Raw genomic sequence first — 15738 nt, 5'->3', positions numbered from 1 at the left:
AATCTATTCTTAATCTAGGTCTTCGTGTGTGCTTTGTGTTGTTTTTTGTTCCATCCCATCTTCTGCCAGGAGGAGCTTTGGGAATTAATAATCAGATCCTTTTTTTAAATCCTCCTCCTCCACTGCCACTGTCCTCTCCCTTGTTTCTATGCACCGCACTTGACAGCTTCATGGGTTGGGCAGATAAAGCTATATGGAAACACGTGACAGGGCTTGTAGGAGCGACGCTTCATAAGTGTGAAGGCTCAGAGAAACAGACGGAGAGACGCGGAGAGGAGCAGCAGCAGCAGCAGCAACCTGTGTCCACAACCAGCAGCGCACTCCAAGAGCGACACTTCTTCAGACAGCCGACAAACTAATGTTTCAGAAATAAACTAGTAATAATGAGGATGATGGTGGGTTTATTCTAACACATGCACGGTGTTTTTATCACCTTTTACGTAAGATCATTGCTGGATGGATGGTGCGCTTCTGACTTGGATTAACGCGCGGTGATAAAAGGCGATTCTGCGCACTTGGACAAATTATGTAAGGTAAAGAAGCACTTTTTCTCTTTTAAATATTTCATTATACTGGTTTCTTCGTTATTTTCCTACTTTAAATGCTTTAGGTTGGTGGTCCCAGAACGAAAATATGTTTTTTCGTTTTTGTATCCAAATGCAATTTAGCTTTTTTGCACCAAATGTACGATATCTACATTCGTGCATGATCATGAAACTTTCAAAAAAAACTAATATTGAAATAGCTTTCCAAATTCTGCATATATTTAGATAATGTAATTGAAATTATCCCATTGTATCTCTTTACTCTTACATTAAGTGGACTGCCCATGTATGCTTAATATTGTTTGACATCTATTTGTTCAGCTTTAAAAAAAAATTGTGATCCAGTCAGTCCAAGTAAAGAGGAATTGCATTATTGTGTCTGATTCTGCACCTCATCAAAAATATGCGTTTGTACTCTCACTTTTTGTTTTTCTATGTGTACTGCTTATATTGAAAGGGCAGCAGTTAGTGGTGAATCTTTTTATGTATGTTGATGCGTACAGGGTGCAGGATACAGTATTTATGAGTACACCAGCTCTCAGAGACCAGATGTGGTTCCTGACCTGTTCAGGAATTCTTTAAATGTATTAAAAAAACCTACAATTGTACAAAACTATGAAATACTCCAAATTATTTCAATATTTGTGTTCAGAAATATTCTCAGATTTTGAAGGTTATCTCATCCTAAAGTCATTTTCATTTTAAGTTGCACTGCTGCACATTTGCATGTGTGCATGTGCATATAGGATTCTTTTGTAGATTTTCTAAACATCTCTTAAATGTTTTTCATCAATTTCATAGGTTGTCCAGGCGTCTTAGCCTGCAGTATTACCCTCAGACACAGCCATGAAGTCTGTGCTGGATGGTGTGGCGGACACCACCTTCCGGACTATTACATCTGGTTTACAGTATCTGGGCTCCAACGACGCTAACTATGACAACCCCCTCAATGATGTAGACTTCAAGGCAGGTTTCGCTCTGCAGAAGCCTTTATCTGCTTTCCGCAGCGACTCCTTCCCAGGCAAAGTACCTACGGACGAGGAGCTCATCCTCAAGGGCATCCCCTTCTTCCCCACCAATGCCACGGACTTGTTTGGCAACCGGAGCATGTTGGGAGATGAGACTAACACTTTACAATGTGGGGATAACTTTATGGACATGGAGTGTTTCATGATCCTGACCCCCAGCCAGCAGCTGGCTGTGGCAGTGATGTCTCTGACTCTGGGTACCGTCACAGTGCTGGAGAACCTGGTGGTGCTCTGCGTCATCTTTCAGTCCCGCACCCTCCGCTGCCGGCCGTCCTACCACTTCATTGGCAGCCTGGCTGTGGCTGACCTTCTGGGAAGTGTTATATTTGTCTACAGCTTTCTGGACTTCCATGTCTTCCACAGGAAGGACAGCCCCAATGTTTTTCTCTTCAAACTGGGTGGAGTCACAGCGTCTTTCACTGCGTCTGTGGGGAGTCTTTTCCTCACTGCTATTGATCGCTACATCTCCATACACCGGCCTCTCGCCTACAGGCGCATCGTGACACGGACCAAGGCTGTCATTGCCTTCTGTGTGATGTGGACCATCTCTATCGTCATCGCAGTGCTACCTCTGCTGGGCTGGAACTGTAAAAGTCTCAACTCTGTTTGCTCAGACATATTTCCTCTGATTGATGAGAACTACCTGTTGTTCTGGATCGGTGTTACCAGTGTGCTGGTTCTTTTCATCATCTACGCTTACATGTACATCCTGTGGAAGGCGCACCACCACGCCGTGCGAATGCTGAGCCGCACTTCCCAGAAGAGCCTTGTTGTTTACTCAGCAGATGGGACTAAAGTGCAGTCCGCTCGCCCGGAGCAGACGCGCATGGACATTCGCCTCGCCAAGACCCTGGTGCTCATCCTGGTGGTGCTGGTCATCTGCTGGGGCCCACTGCTCGCCATCATGGTCTATGACCTCTTCTGGAAGATGGGCGATGACATTAAGACAGTATTTGCATTCTGCAGCATGCTCTGCCTGCTCAACTCCACTGTCAACCCGGTCATCTACGCCTTGAGGAGCAAGGATATGCGGCACGCCTTCATCACCTCCTGCCAGGCCTGCAGGGGCACGGGCCAGCAGCTGGATAATAGCCTCGAGTCAGACTGCCAGAACAGACATGCCAACATTTCTGCCAACAGGGCTGCAGAGAGCTGTGTGAAGACCACTGTGAAAATAGCCAAAGTAACAATGTCTGTGTCAACTGAAACTTCTGCAGAGGCTGTCTGATGGCCCTTCACTCGGGAACATGTGTACAGTAAATGTCATCCTCCCCAAAACAATGCCATCCACCAGAATAAAGCAGAAAATTGAAAATAAAAAGAAATCCTCTCCTAAAAGTATTGACTCACATCCTCACATTGGCTTTAGTGGTTGCATTATTTTGTGTTGGTTTGTAAGTACATAGTGTGCCAAAGTGCCAAAAAGTATTGCAAGTTGATAGGAAAGGACTCACAATTTGAAAGGATAACCAATCATGAGTCTGCTATCTACCATAGACCTCATGATATCCAGTTAGTGAAGGCATATTATATTTTTGTACTGTGAATTCAGGTTTTGAAAACAATATTATCTTCATTTATGGGATAAGGGGCTACTGACGTTTTTAATTTGAGATGTTTTATTGTGTCATTTAGACTATAAAATGTGTCTTGCGCCATAAATATAACAAATCTTTGGCAACTTGACTTTCTGATCTACAGGCTTCATGTACATTAGGCATTTCTATGAAGGAGTGATAGAAAAAAAGTTTCAAATGACTGATTGCTTATTTCAAAAATTGTCATTTAACATGTCACTTTTGTATTTGTTCTGACGACACTCAGTGAGTGGGAAAATGTGTGAAGGAGATTTTGAGATTTGATGGGTGATTCATGCTCAAGATATATAAAAGAAACATCACCATCAACTAAAAAACTCCAATGAGATGGAGGTAAACGGATTCACAGATTTTGAGCGTGTCAAATCTGAAATGACATTTCTGTGGCAGAGTGACGATGGTCCCTGTTGTCCATTTATTTACCCGCTAGCTGTTAAGAGTAACGTGTCTTTGTTCAATTGTAAACCTAACAACTGTACAGTGCTTTCTTGCAAAGTGTTCAAATCGCCTCATTCAGCTGTACAGCCAGCAAAACAACAACAAGCTTGAACACATCAAAACTGACGCAGTGTGCTGGACACAACTGCAACAAACTGAAGTGGTTTCAGACTATATCTGCTTTCATCAAATGTAATATTTTACTGAATTCAGCCATGTATGTGTGTAATACCTTGTGACTTGGTGATATATTTCCAACCCCAAGCCTTTTGATCATTGCAGTGAGTTGTTTTTAGTGCCACTGTTGCAGAGGGACATCATTTCGGAAAAATAAAAGCAACCCATGCACAGGCCTAGTGAAGTACTTCTGGCGTAACTCTAAATAAAAATATGTCTGCTGTTCATTTTACGTATCTAAACAAAGAAAAAGGGGTTGTTTCATTAGCTGGTAACTTGGATGGAAACTGTATGTATGCATTGTGTGAAGACTCGGCAACTGACCTTACAAAATAATCTAAGATGTGACTTTCCTTATAGGTGATGTAGTACTTTTAATCTAGAAATCTCACAGCACAATAATTGTTCTGTAGACATTTATCTTGGTGTAAAGCTATCCAGACTGTTTATCAGTATTCTTTGCTGCCTCTTGTATTATGAGTGTTGAAAATCAAATTGTCAACTGTCAAGTGGCTTCTGTACAGTGGTGGCATAATGAGGAATCTATGACTTAAAAAAAACATAATCAGTCAAGTGTTTTTAGTATTTGCTGTTTTCAAACTTTTGAATAAAGTTGCAGCTGGTTGTCATTTCGTCTTCAGTTATTTGATGGATTATTTCATGGTGGGAAACCAAAGTTTGCATACATTTCGGTTAAAGGAATACTATAACAGCCCCCACAAAAAAAACATGTATACATACATACATCTATTACTCACAAAGTTATACCTCCTAATTCCAAAAATGTGAATATTCTTGATAAATTGAAGTAAACATAAAAAACCTTACTAGTTAAAACACTGCTGCATACTCATTCTCATGGAGGCCCACACAGGTATGAAACTGATGCGGATATGTTATATTGGATATTTTGATATAAATAGTCTTGTTGTTAAGTTACTTGAAGTAAACCCAGCTCCCATTTACTCCAATCATTTAATCAGTTTGTGGACTCTTTTTTTACCATGTAGGCAGAAAAATAATGCTTTAGATTCAAGGTTCAAGGCTTTTATTGGTCATACGAAAATAGCTACAGTGTTGTTATGACGATGAAAATCTTAGGTCCCAGGCTCCTCCAACAGTGCAACACAATAAAACAGAAAAAAATAGTGCAAGTAAATACAAAAAAAGAAATAGTGAAATAAGAGTCTATATACAAGTGATTGGAATATGATATATTAGATAAATAATTTCTAAATTGCAGCCAGATGAATGTTATGGATGTTGTTTCAAAAGTTCAGGTGCTTAATAGTCTTATGTCCTGTGGGATGAAACGGTCCCTGAGTCTGCCCGGTGGTTTTATTCAAGAATTCAACACAGAGGCACACAGTGTGAAGGAATTATATACAAATAATCATTTGGTGGGTGAAATATTCTTTGAATTCTGCCATCCATCACTGATGTATGAGGAACAGATACTGAAAGAGACCAAGCCCTCAGCGGACAGCAGCCTGAAGCCATTAGTGATGTTTTAGCGCCCTCTTGAGGAAGATTATAAAAATGTCCATAGTGGCAGCCTGTTTGAGGAAAAATGACATTTCTACATTTTATTTTAATTTTGTTTTACTATGGCTTACTTCTTGTATCCCTAAAAGTGACAAATTGCAAGAGTATGTCTACCACAGCATCCTCTGACATCAACATCTGCTCTATTTTTTTCATCTCCTGTCTCAGAGGAACAGGGAAATTGCAACATCTGTTCACACAGATGTTAACAGGATTGTGTTTATTTATCTTCAAAACACTTTTGTAAAAAACTACGAGATGTGTCTACTTTACCTCTGCAATGAGAACTTTTCCTGACACTTTAACAGAAAACTATTTGAAGATTATTTATAATGAAAATAATCATTTTTTGGGAGCAAGGTGCTCGAGTTATTTTTATATAGCCAATTGCATATAGTACCACAAATAATTACACCATGACGTTACACAACAACTCTTATTGTTCATTTTACTACCTCAAGTTAGGTCTACTATATCATGAATCTTAAAATTATATATAATTTAAAGAAAAGGTGTTAAAATACAGATGCCTCTCAAATCCTCAATTTTTGGGGTGGTTGAGAAGGCGGTGATGAAGGAAGGAACATTTCTTAAACGTTTATGTGTGTTTTGTATTTTTCTTCTGAATCCGAAATATGCTTTTTATTTAAGACTGGGTTAATAATATGGAGAAATTAGAGTTACCTACATATTGGATTGATTATTCTATGTAGTGGCCCTGGGTTTAAAATGACCTTTATCTATTGATATGAGATTGGTATAATTGTTTCCTCACTTCCTTGTAAATAAAAGGGAATGCTCATTTAGTATTAGATTCCTATCTAAAAAGAATGTTTTGTATTTGTTATATAAATCCTTTTTTAATTAATAATTTGCATTCAAAAATAATAATTAATATTGTTCTATTAAACGTTTTAAGTGAAATTGAAACTTCCTCGTAGTGTAGTGGTTTGTAAGAAAACAAACAAATTTGAAATAAAAGGAACATTGTCATTTTCATAGTCTTCGGGAAACGTAGTCTTCAAGTATATAAAAACAGTGGGTGCTGTAGGGAACAAAAACTACAAGTACCAGCGTGCAACCGTTTTCACGCATGCTCATAGCCGATCATATGGAACGGAATTAAAGGTAAACTAGTCTGAGCCGTTGAGAGTACTCCTCGGATGTAGTGCAGCAAAATCTGCAATCATCTGATTTTATAGCAAATTAACCTCAAATTATTTTGGCCGGATTATCTCAAGACATATTTTTCAACATAATCTCAATGAGATTTGTCAGCAGAAGACAACAATAGCGAAAATAAGGCGTATTTGTCTGCCGCCCGGAATCGCCGCTGCCGTTGGATTTAGCTAACGTTAGCTAGCATTGTCACCACAGACCGGGGCCCAAATCAGGGACTTTCGCAGATAACCAGGGATTACAGCTTTCTATTCATACTTTTTTAAAACACCGTTTTGCGTGATGGCTTGCGGGGCTACCCTGAAGAGGAGTATGGACTTTGATCCACTGATGAACCAGGCTTCCCCAAAAAGGAGGAGGTGCACCCCGATCATGTCTCCAGTCTCTTCACCTCAGAAGTATTTGCGTATGGAGCCCTCGCCTTTCGGGGAAGTGTCGTCAAGACTCACCACAGGTAGGAATTTCAATCCACATTTTCAGAATTCAGTGTAATCCCAAGTACATTATGGGAAAACTATTTTTAAGTGTAAACTGGACACTATTAGCTTTCGCTATTAGCCTCCCCCCCTGTGTACCGGTGTCTGTCGTTTTGTTAAAGCCAAACCCCACATGTAATTTGTCAAGTTAAAGGAGTGTTGTTCTTGTTAATCCCTTTGCGATGGAAGACTCGTATAAAGACGATTTCATGTGAATCTTTATTGCTTGGTTGTAAATTCGGCAGTAATTATACATGAATACTTTCATTGTACTAATAGTTAACAATGGTTTGAGGAAGTTAAGTGTGGGAAGAGCAGGAAGCAATGGTTTGACTGTTGTGTAAATTATTAAAGTTTTCTTCTGAACATAATTGATGCCTCGAAGTTATTAGAAGATAGACATTTTAGTTTGTCTTCGATTATATTAGTTTCATTGTGTGCTCCGGTATAGATTTTCCATTTCAGTAAATAAAAAAGGAAACAATGTTTTGTGGTACTTACCAATATTATGGATGCCGTATTCTATGCTTACAGAAAGTAGCTATCTCTTCAATTGTTTGTCTTGATCTACCTGGGTACATCAGAGAGGCAACATGATGCTTGACCTCTGCAGCACCTCTGTATGAAGATGTCCCTTGTGTAATGGAGCAAATGTTGTTTCTGTCTGTTTCAGAGCAAATCCTACACAACATCAAACAGGAGTACAAGCGGCTGCAGAAACGACGACACCTGGACAGCACCTTCCAGCAGGAAAGCAGCTGCTGTCCTCTGGATCTGCAGAACCAGAGTGGATCAGCCCTGCCAGGTAGCTACCATCCTTATTAGTGAGGAGATTCAGAAGTGTTCACAGATGCATTCAACCTAGAACAACTGTGATAAACCATTCCTTTACTGATCAACTCAAACGTACATTTAGTGAGATCTAGTTAGTTCATGTCCTGCTTAGGATGTCCACCTGAATATTATTAGCTGACAACAGCACGCAGTTACCGTCCTGATACTCAGAAAGAATGGCCTTTTTTTTAATTTACTTTTGAATTGGCCAACTACAATGGGAAATCCCACAGCGTCAGCCACTCCCTGAGTAGAGGAATGATATCGATGGAAAGTCCCTTTTATCCTTTCACTTTCTTTTATTATGTTTTTTTTATTTTGTATTAAACCCACTCTGAGAAAGCTGAGACTCGAGCAGGAGCTTACATCAGGTTATGCATAACTGTGTTGCCATGCCTGCTTGGCAGCCGGATGATATCAGTGTTCTAAGTTTTGTAATATGAGCCTGGCCAGGTTGTAAGTCTGTGTGTAATCTCATCTGTTTTGTATTAACGTGTGATCTCATCTCTCCTAACAGGTACGTCCTCCGGTGCCTCGTCTCCCTTCAGGAAAGAGCAGCCTTTATTTTCCCTCCGACAGGTTGGGATGATTTGTGAAAGACTGCTGAAAGAGCGAGAGGACAAAATCCGCGAGGAGTACGACGAGATTCTGACGACAAAGCTTGCCGGTATGAAAGCGTGAAAAAAAGATATGTGGAACAATGTGGCGTGAGTCATTCATACATTTTCTAATTAATGTGTTGTTCTTCCAACAGAGCAATATGACACGTTTGTCAAGTTCACGCACGACCAACTGATGCGGAGGTTCGGAGAGCAGCCGGCCAGCTGTGAGTATATTTATTGTTTTATTTGTTATGGTATTTGTATTTTGTTTTTCTTACTGATCCCTGAAAGCAACGTTTGGTCCTGTTGTGTAAGACAGGACTCACTTCTGGTGTGTTTACATTGTGCACAGAAGACAGCTGCTTGTCCAATGTGTAGCTAAACAGGCCCGATTCAAATAAAGATAAATACATTCAAATAAATCCAGAAGGTCTTGCTCGTAGAGACCCCTATACTTCGCTCTGCTTGCCCTTTTCTTTTAATCTCTGACTGCTCCGAGACGTAATGTGAGGAGAACACGGTAAAGCAGGGGAATAAAATGGAGGCCAATATAATCATACTAGGTCTTAACCCAAACAAATACCTTGCATCTGTGGTGTGTGTTCTGGAGACAGACACGTGTGGTAGTTGTTGAGGAAGCGATTCAAAATGTGTTTTGTATTGAAGTGTCATCTCCTTCCTCTGCAGACGTTTCCTGAGTGTGGGCCTCTGACGTTAAGGAATCCAATTTGCTGCAAAATTCTCCGGGACTCATTGGGTCTAGTTGGACCTTCCTCCTAACTGTGCCATATCTATGTGGACTCAGTTTGTGGCGTTGGCTTGGTCTGCCAGAGTTAGGAGGGCTTCCTGCTGCAGACTTGTTTAAGGACTCTCTCTCTGTGACTCTACCTGTTGCCTCTTAACCGCCGCGTCAATATTTATTTGGCTTTGTTCTGATGCCTTCGTAAAAGGCTGACTGCCAATCACACTTTGCCTTTTGATTTTATTACGTTTTTGTTTGATTTAGTTATTTCACAGAGAGGATTTTACGACTAACATCTCGATGTACATTTTTGAAAAAAGGGATTCAACATTGGCAAGTGGACGAGCGAAGGCTGCCTTCAGACTGGACTCCTGGCATCTTGGCTTTTTTCAGCATTTAATCTGTACAGGCACTTCCTGCTTTTACATTTCTATACACTGTATTCTCTTTTTTTTGCTTGACCTATTTTCATTGTACCAAAATGTCTTGATTTTATTTGCTGTATGTATAAAGGGGCTTTGATTCAAGAAGAGCAGACAAATAAAGTGTTTACACAAGTATTTGTGTTGTGTTTTTTCACATAATTTGTTAAGATAAGGTAGGGCTGTTCGATTATGACAAAAATCATAATCACGATTATTTTTGGTCAATAATTGACATCACGATTATTAAATACGATTATTCATTGACATGGAAAATATCCATTTATTGAACTTTAAAACAAATACAAATAATAATTTGAACAGAATCTTTTTTTTACTTGATTACCCTGAATGTATAATTCAAGTGAAAAACCAATACTAAAATAATAAATACCAATAAACAAGATCAACAAATATTTTGGAGCGGACTTCTACAAACATATATAAATACAAATAAATTAGATCAAATATGTTGCAGTGCACTGTCACAACCTAGCAAAGTCAAATAATTGTTTTTTTCGATTGTTTTCGTTATTGTGGCAGGACAAAATCGTAATTGCAATTAAAATAAGATTAATTGCACAGCCCTACGATAAGGTCATTTTTTTTTACATGCTACCACCACAGGTCAATGAAAGTGAGGAGTCTGGTTTTAGCTTCTTCGTCTTAAATGTCTCAAGTGTTTCATACAACAAATAATCATTATTTAGGGTGAAGTGTCTTGCCCAATGACACAACGAGATGCTGACTGCAGTGCCCCCTTAAGATCAGCGTACTACTAACCCACTGAGCAACATCCTTAATCAACTATTATCATTGGGAATATTATGTAGAGAAATGTAAGTATTGCTGGGTTTTTTTAAGCTTCAGCTCACTATTTATTGCCAGGCCCCTGCATTCACACTGGAGCTGGCAGCAATAACTTTAAAAAAAGAAAGTCAAGTCAGCATTATGTGACACTTGAACCAGGGTATCAACCTTTACAGGCTATGGTATTAAACTAATAATTCATGATGGACCGTCTTGTATCAAGCCATCAGGACATACTAATAAAGATACACATTGTTCATACAATCATGGGTTTAAACGTTCACTAGTATAAGAAAGCAGGCACTATGCTAACATTTTATAAAAGCTTGCATTTTATGTGTAAATGATCAGCAGATGAAAACCAAATGAATATATTCAAATGAGCTAAAATGTCCCTTTCCGTATTTGTTTACATAGTTGTCTAAATATTTTTTAATTTCTTGGGTTTATAATTATTATCTGGAGCACTTTGGGTTACTTTTGTATAAATATTATTTATTAATTTATTACATATGTATTTATTATATTTCGTTTTTCATGAACCTGGTTTAAGTGGCCGGATGTTACCCACCGTCGGGAGGAACGGAGAAAATAATCGAACGAACCCATTCTAGTCGGTGACGTAGTAAGCAAACGAAGCTTGTGATTGGACGAGCTGGCAGGAAAGCGGTGTGGCTAAGGAGGAAGGACAGTAGCTATACCAATGTGAATTGATTAAACATAATGTAATTGTTGCTAACTTAGCAACTACTTTATTTGCATTGAAGCGTGTTTGATCGTTTGAGAAACATGGCTTGTTTTTTCAGAAGAAAGATAGCAGCAAAGGTAACGAAGCTTGATAGATGACACACTATGCTAATGCTAACTTAGCAACATGCCCTGACCCTGGAGGATGTAAATACAAGAGGCAGGACTGTCTGTTTATCTATGTTCTTCAAGCTGTTTTTGATATCTCATACGTCTTTTTTTGCTGTGTAGCTGGGTCGTGCGCTGCAGCAGTCTGAGGATGTCTTCATACCAGCTCTGTCAGCAGTTCCAGTTTTTAGGAAACAGTTAAGTTTGTTTAAGATTACCTCTGTGTGTCCTTTCTTTATGTGTTTTGTTTGTTAAAGCTCCTTGAACTTGTTCTCCTCAGACAGAGTCCTGACTTCAAACTGTCAATCAACACATTACGGAGCAGTGGGGTTTTACCATCCAGTGGTGACACCCAGCAGCAATCAGAGGAATTAGCCAACCGGGTAAGATCACATGTGGAGAAAGTCTGGTTAAAGATACAACTTGTGATGTTGCAGGCTCACAAATAGACTGTTTTTTCACCATTTAACATGTTGTTAATGGGTTTTATTATTGTTTGTGTATTTGTTTTTATATTGTGTTAAATGTGTTATATAAAGTTTGACTTCAATCAAAAAGTTAATTGAACATTTCTGTTTCCTTAACAATAAGAAACACATGATCTTATATATCTGCATTAAAATCAATGTTGTATGTCTCAGTTAAAGCAGGACAGTGTGGTGGAAGATATTTCTGCTGGAAATGGAGTGATACACTTCAAAGTGAATCGGAAGCTTCTTGTCGAGGTTTGTCAGCTTCATTTTCCTCTTCGGTAAAAAAATTAAAGTCCTGTTTGCTTGTACTGCGATTTCTAATCTGTTCTTTCACTTCTGATTATAGAAAATGTTGGAGCCATTTGGAAAGGAGGATGATCACAAATTTGGATTAAATAGTGAACTCTTCAAGACTCTTAAGAAAGGAACAACATTAGTTGAGTATAGGTATGTTCGACAAATAACCTCACCACCACCACATGCATGTATTCCCCTCTTAGATTGTCAACAGACAGAATCAATGTGTATTTCATTTTGCAGCTCTCCAAATATTGCCAAGAAGTTTCACGCTGGACACTTAAGATCTACAATTATTGGTGAGTTTTGTCTTGAACTTATTTACACATAAATATATATATATATATATAATTATAATTTCCGTCTCCAGGTAACTTCATTGCCAACCTAAAGCAGTCACTTGGAAACAATGTTATCAGAATGAACTACCTCGGAGACTGGGGTATGCAGTTTGGTGAGTAAATAGTGCGCAACATATTGAATTGTGAATAAAGTCCTAAATGCTTCTCTTTGTGTAAACTTTATATATGTTATTTCAGGTTTGCTAGGGGCTGGGTTTGGAAAATTTGGCTGCCAGGAAAAACTGAAACAGAATCCCCTACAGCATTTGTTTGAGGTGAATATGCATTTTGGAAACCACTGCAGTGTTAATGCTAGCTTCATGGCAAATGGAAATAATTCCTGCAGCGGCACAATCAATAATACCACTTAAGAACACCGGGGGGGGAAACATTTCTGTTGCTGCTTTAAAAAAAAAAACGTTTTCTTCAATACCACCAAGGCCTTTGTTTTTGTCATGCAGGTTTATGTTCAAGTAAACAAGGAAGCGGAGCACAATGAGGACACGATGCAGGCGGCCAGAGACTTCTTCAGACAGCTGGAGCAGCATGAGAGCGAAGCTGTGTCGTTATGGCAACAGTTCAGAGAGATCACAGTGGACGAGTATCAACGTGTTTACAAAGTGAGACCAGCTGGAATAATACCAATACCAATTGTGTCCCTTTTTGAGTTGGCTCCAATCCATTGTTTTAATGTTAAATGTAAGGTTTATTTTCAAATCTTTTCAGCGTTTAAACGTCCACTTTGATATTTACTCCGGGGAGTCCTTTCACCAACATGGAGCCCAGGAGGTGGTGCAGCAGCTGCAGAGCCGAGGCCTGTTGAAAACCTCTGAGTATGTAAACATGTAAACAAGCAAAAACATGTGTTATGAAGCCAGTGGTTCAGCTTCCTGCTCTCAGATGGTTGATTCACTGTGTGGCTAAAAGAGGACTTTAACATCACCACCGCTGAGTAGATGAGTTTCCTCTTTTTGTAAAATGTTGAAGGCTCAAAGATTCACGAGTAGGGTATTTACTGACTTATTTTATATCATAGATCGTATAAAATCTCCTTAATTTGTGTTGATCACCGACCTTATTTCAGACATTTTCGCTAATCCCATTCAAAAAAACCTATCGACTCTGAAATAATAATAATAATAATAATAAATTATATTTATATAGTGCCTTTCAAAGGACCCAAGGTACATGGTGGACAAACAAAACAAACAGACAATCAAAGGACAAACAAAAAATAAAGGAAGCCGGGGGACCAAGAAAGGGCGAGGGCCCGAAGGCCAGGGCGAACAGGTGTGTTTTTAATGATGATTCGAAGATGTCCAGGGAGGCAGCATGACAGATCTCGGCAGGAAGTGCATTCCAGAGGGTGGGGGCCGCAACACTGAACGCCCTGGCACCAACCGTTCGTAGGCGAGAGCGGGGGATGGAGAGGTGTCTGAGGACCGCAGACTCCGAGAAGGGGTGTAGGGATGGAGGAGGTCCGATAAGTACTGGGGGGCGAGGGTATGGGGGGACTTGTACGTGAGGAGGAGTGTTTTGTACTGAATCCGGGACTTGACCGGCAGCCAGTGGAGGTGGATGAGGGTGGGGGTGATGTGTTGCCATGGCTTGGTGTGGGTGAAAAGCCTGGTGGCAGAGTTCTGGACGTATTGGAGCCTGTACAGGGTTTTGCTGGGAACCCCGGACAGGACTCCATTGCAGTAGTCCAGACGGGATGTGATGAAGGCCTGTACAAGTGTTTCTGCCACAGAGTCGGAGAGTTTTAAATAAGTAAAACAAAAGTGTTAAAATGCTGACTCATTACATTTTAGGATTAATTCCTGCAGAACTCTCTTGGCTGAGCATCTGTTTATTTATTATGAATCTATTTTCAATAAGGAGCAGGCAATGTGAGATATTTGTTACCCTTGTCCTTTTTGGTTTTCGGTTACTTTGTTACATACCTTCTTATGTGTTGTGTTGGAAGTTGATTTGATTTTATCTTTAGATACGTCCCTGTATATGTTGTTTTCCAGAAATAATATTTTTTAGGAAGTCTTCATTCCATAGTTTGTCCAGCAGAGAGCGCTAACACATTGACGTGATNATTGTTTGGCAAAAGGAAGTGTAGTTTGCAGATTATCTTTTACTATAATTTTAATATTTCTCCATATCCTACTTTTTTTACACAATATATTACCAATACTGTGTCTGTACCTACTCTAATGCTGCCCGTTTCATACTGGTCGTATTGTGTATAACAACTATATCTACCACTCACTGNCGATGCGATGCGCATCTCGATACGTTGCCACGATACGATACATTAACGATACATTTGAAACACCAGGCGATGCGATACGATACGATTCACGCAACAGGGGTGAATCGTATCGTATCGCATCGCCTGGTGTTTCAAATGTATCGTTAATGTATCGTATCGTGGCAACGTATCGAGATGCGCATCGCATCGGCCTCAGTGATGGAGATGCACATCCCTACTCTCTACACTATAACAACTTAAAATACCACATTGAATACTATTTGCACCTTTTCAGTGACACGGTGAAGACTTTTTAGACATTTATTTCCCCCTGGAGGCTGTGTTTTCTTACATTTTTAACACACTTCATTGCAGTAGAAATTGGTGTTTTAAAAACTTGAGCTAACATGGACGTGCTATATCCACAACATCATCGCGGACACAAACCATGTTCTGAACAGCGAATATGAACTGCTACCTTCTAATCGGAGATACAGGGTCCCACGATCCAATACGGTCAGACTGAAGCACTCCTTTGTGCACCAGTCAACCCTCACAGTAAACACAGAGCTGAATCCAGATCAAATGCGCGCGGAAGGCTCTTTGAGCATGTTTTCCCTCAGTGATTGTGCTGTTATGTTCAATGTTTGTTGCTTGTTTTTCATGTATTGTGTCTTGATATTTGTCAATAGCCGCGTTCACACCGGAGTACTTTTCCCACTTTAGTTCCGATATAGTTCCGAAATGTCGCGTTCACACCAAAAAGAGCCGGAACTATAATTAGTTCATGAGAACCTTTTTACCCCCTTTTTCGTCCCTGCTAGAGAGCAGGGACTCTCATGCGGCTCTCTTGTGATAAAAGAGCTATATTTCTGATTGGCTGGGCGGATTGCAAACCACGCCCCGTAAAACTCAAAAAAAGTGTTGTGAAGCCACCATTTTATTATCCTGCATTAGCATTATGCATTAGCCCAGGGCAGAGAGACTAAATTATGGCAACACAAAATAAAACATGGGATCGGTGGAGATGAGGAGGTGTCGGCGTTCTGGCGATTTACTCGGAAGGCAGTCCCCAAATCCGGGGCCTTCCGGCCGGGGACTGCGGGTGGCAGTATACACCGTGAAGTTGTTTGC

At 39.9% G+C, this 15738-nt stretch overlaps 3 protein-coding genes across 4 annotated transcripts in view; all 3 read left to right on the top strand.

The window, feature by feature from the left end:
* Positions 1–211: 211 nt before the first annotated feature.
* cnr1 (cannabinoid receptor 1) lies at positions 212–4415 on the top strand. 2 transcript variants are annotated; one of them, XM_010796324.1, is made up of 2 exons: positions 212–528; positions 1347–4415. In XM_010796324.1, the coding sequence occupies exon 2, from the start codon at positions 1392–1394 to the stop codon at positions 2799–2801; it is 1410 nt and encodes a 469-aa protein (XP_010794626.1). In that variant the 5' UTR covers positions 212–528; positions 1347–1391; the 3' UTR covers positions 2802–4415. The 2 variants fall into 2 exon arrangements, with proteins under 2 accessions (XP_010794626.1, XP_010794625.1); XM_010796323.1 differs by having other exon boundaries at positions 212–533.
* A 2040-nt stretch (positions 4416–6455) lies between these two features.
* On the top strand, positions 6456–9724 carry akirin2 (akirin 2). Its single transcript, XM_010796322.1, has 5 exons — positions 6456–6964; positions 7660–7791; positions 8338–8487; positions 8575–8646; positions 9110–9724. The coding sequence occupies exons 1-5, from the start codon at positions 6793–6795 to the stop codon at positions 9118–9120; spliced, it is 537 nt and encodes a 178-aa protein (XP_010794624.1). The 5' UTR covers positions 6456–6792; the 3' UTR covers positions 9121–9724.
* A 1333-nt stretch (positions 9725–11057) lies between these two features.
* The window catches only part of rars2 (arginyl-tRNA synthetase 2, mitochondrial), an 11710-nt gene continuing 7029 nt past the window's right edge, over positions 11058–15738 (top strand). The window contains exons 1-10 of the mRNA XM_010796726.1: positions 11058–11221; positions 11375–11448; positions 11532–11634; positions 11893–11976; positions 12071–12171; positions 12265–12320; positions 12392–12475; positions 12561–12637; positions 12824–12982; positions 13089–13195. Coding sequence (XP_010795028.1) covers positions 11186–11221; positions 11375–11448; positions 11532–11634; positions 11893–11976; positions 12071–12171; positions 12265–12320; positions 12392–12475; positions 12561–12637; positions 12824–12982; positions 13089–13195 — 881 coding nt within the window. The 5' untranslated portion in view covers positions 11058–11185. The remainder of the gene's footprint in view (positions 11222–11374; positions 11449–11531; positions 11635–11892; positions 11977–12070; positions 12172–12264; positions 12321–12391; positions 12476–12560; positions 12638–12823; positions 12983–13088; positions 13196–15738) is intronic.

The sequence above is a fragment of the Notothenia coriiceps genome, unplaced genomic scaffold, assembly GCF_000735185.1.
Source record: "Notothenia coriiceps isolate Sejong01 unplaced genomic scaffold, NC01 NC01_scaffold00037250, whole genome shotgun sequence".
In the NCBI taxonomy this organism is placed as follows: Eukaryota; Metazoa; Chordata; class Actinopteri; order Perciformes; family Nototheniidae; genus Notothenia; species Notothenia coriiceps.
This window is presented reverse-complemented; position numbering and strand designations above follow the sequence as displayed.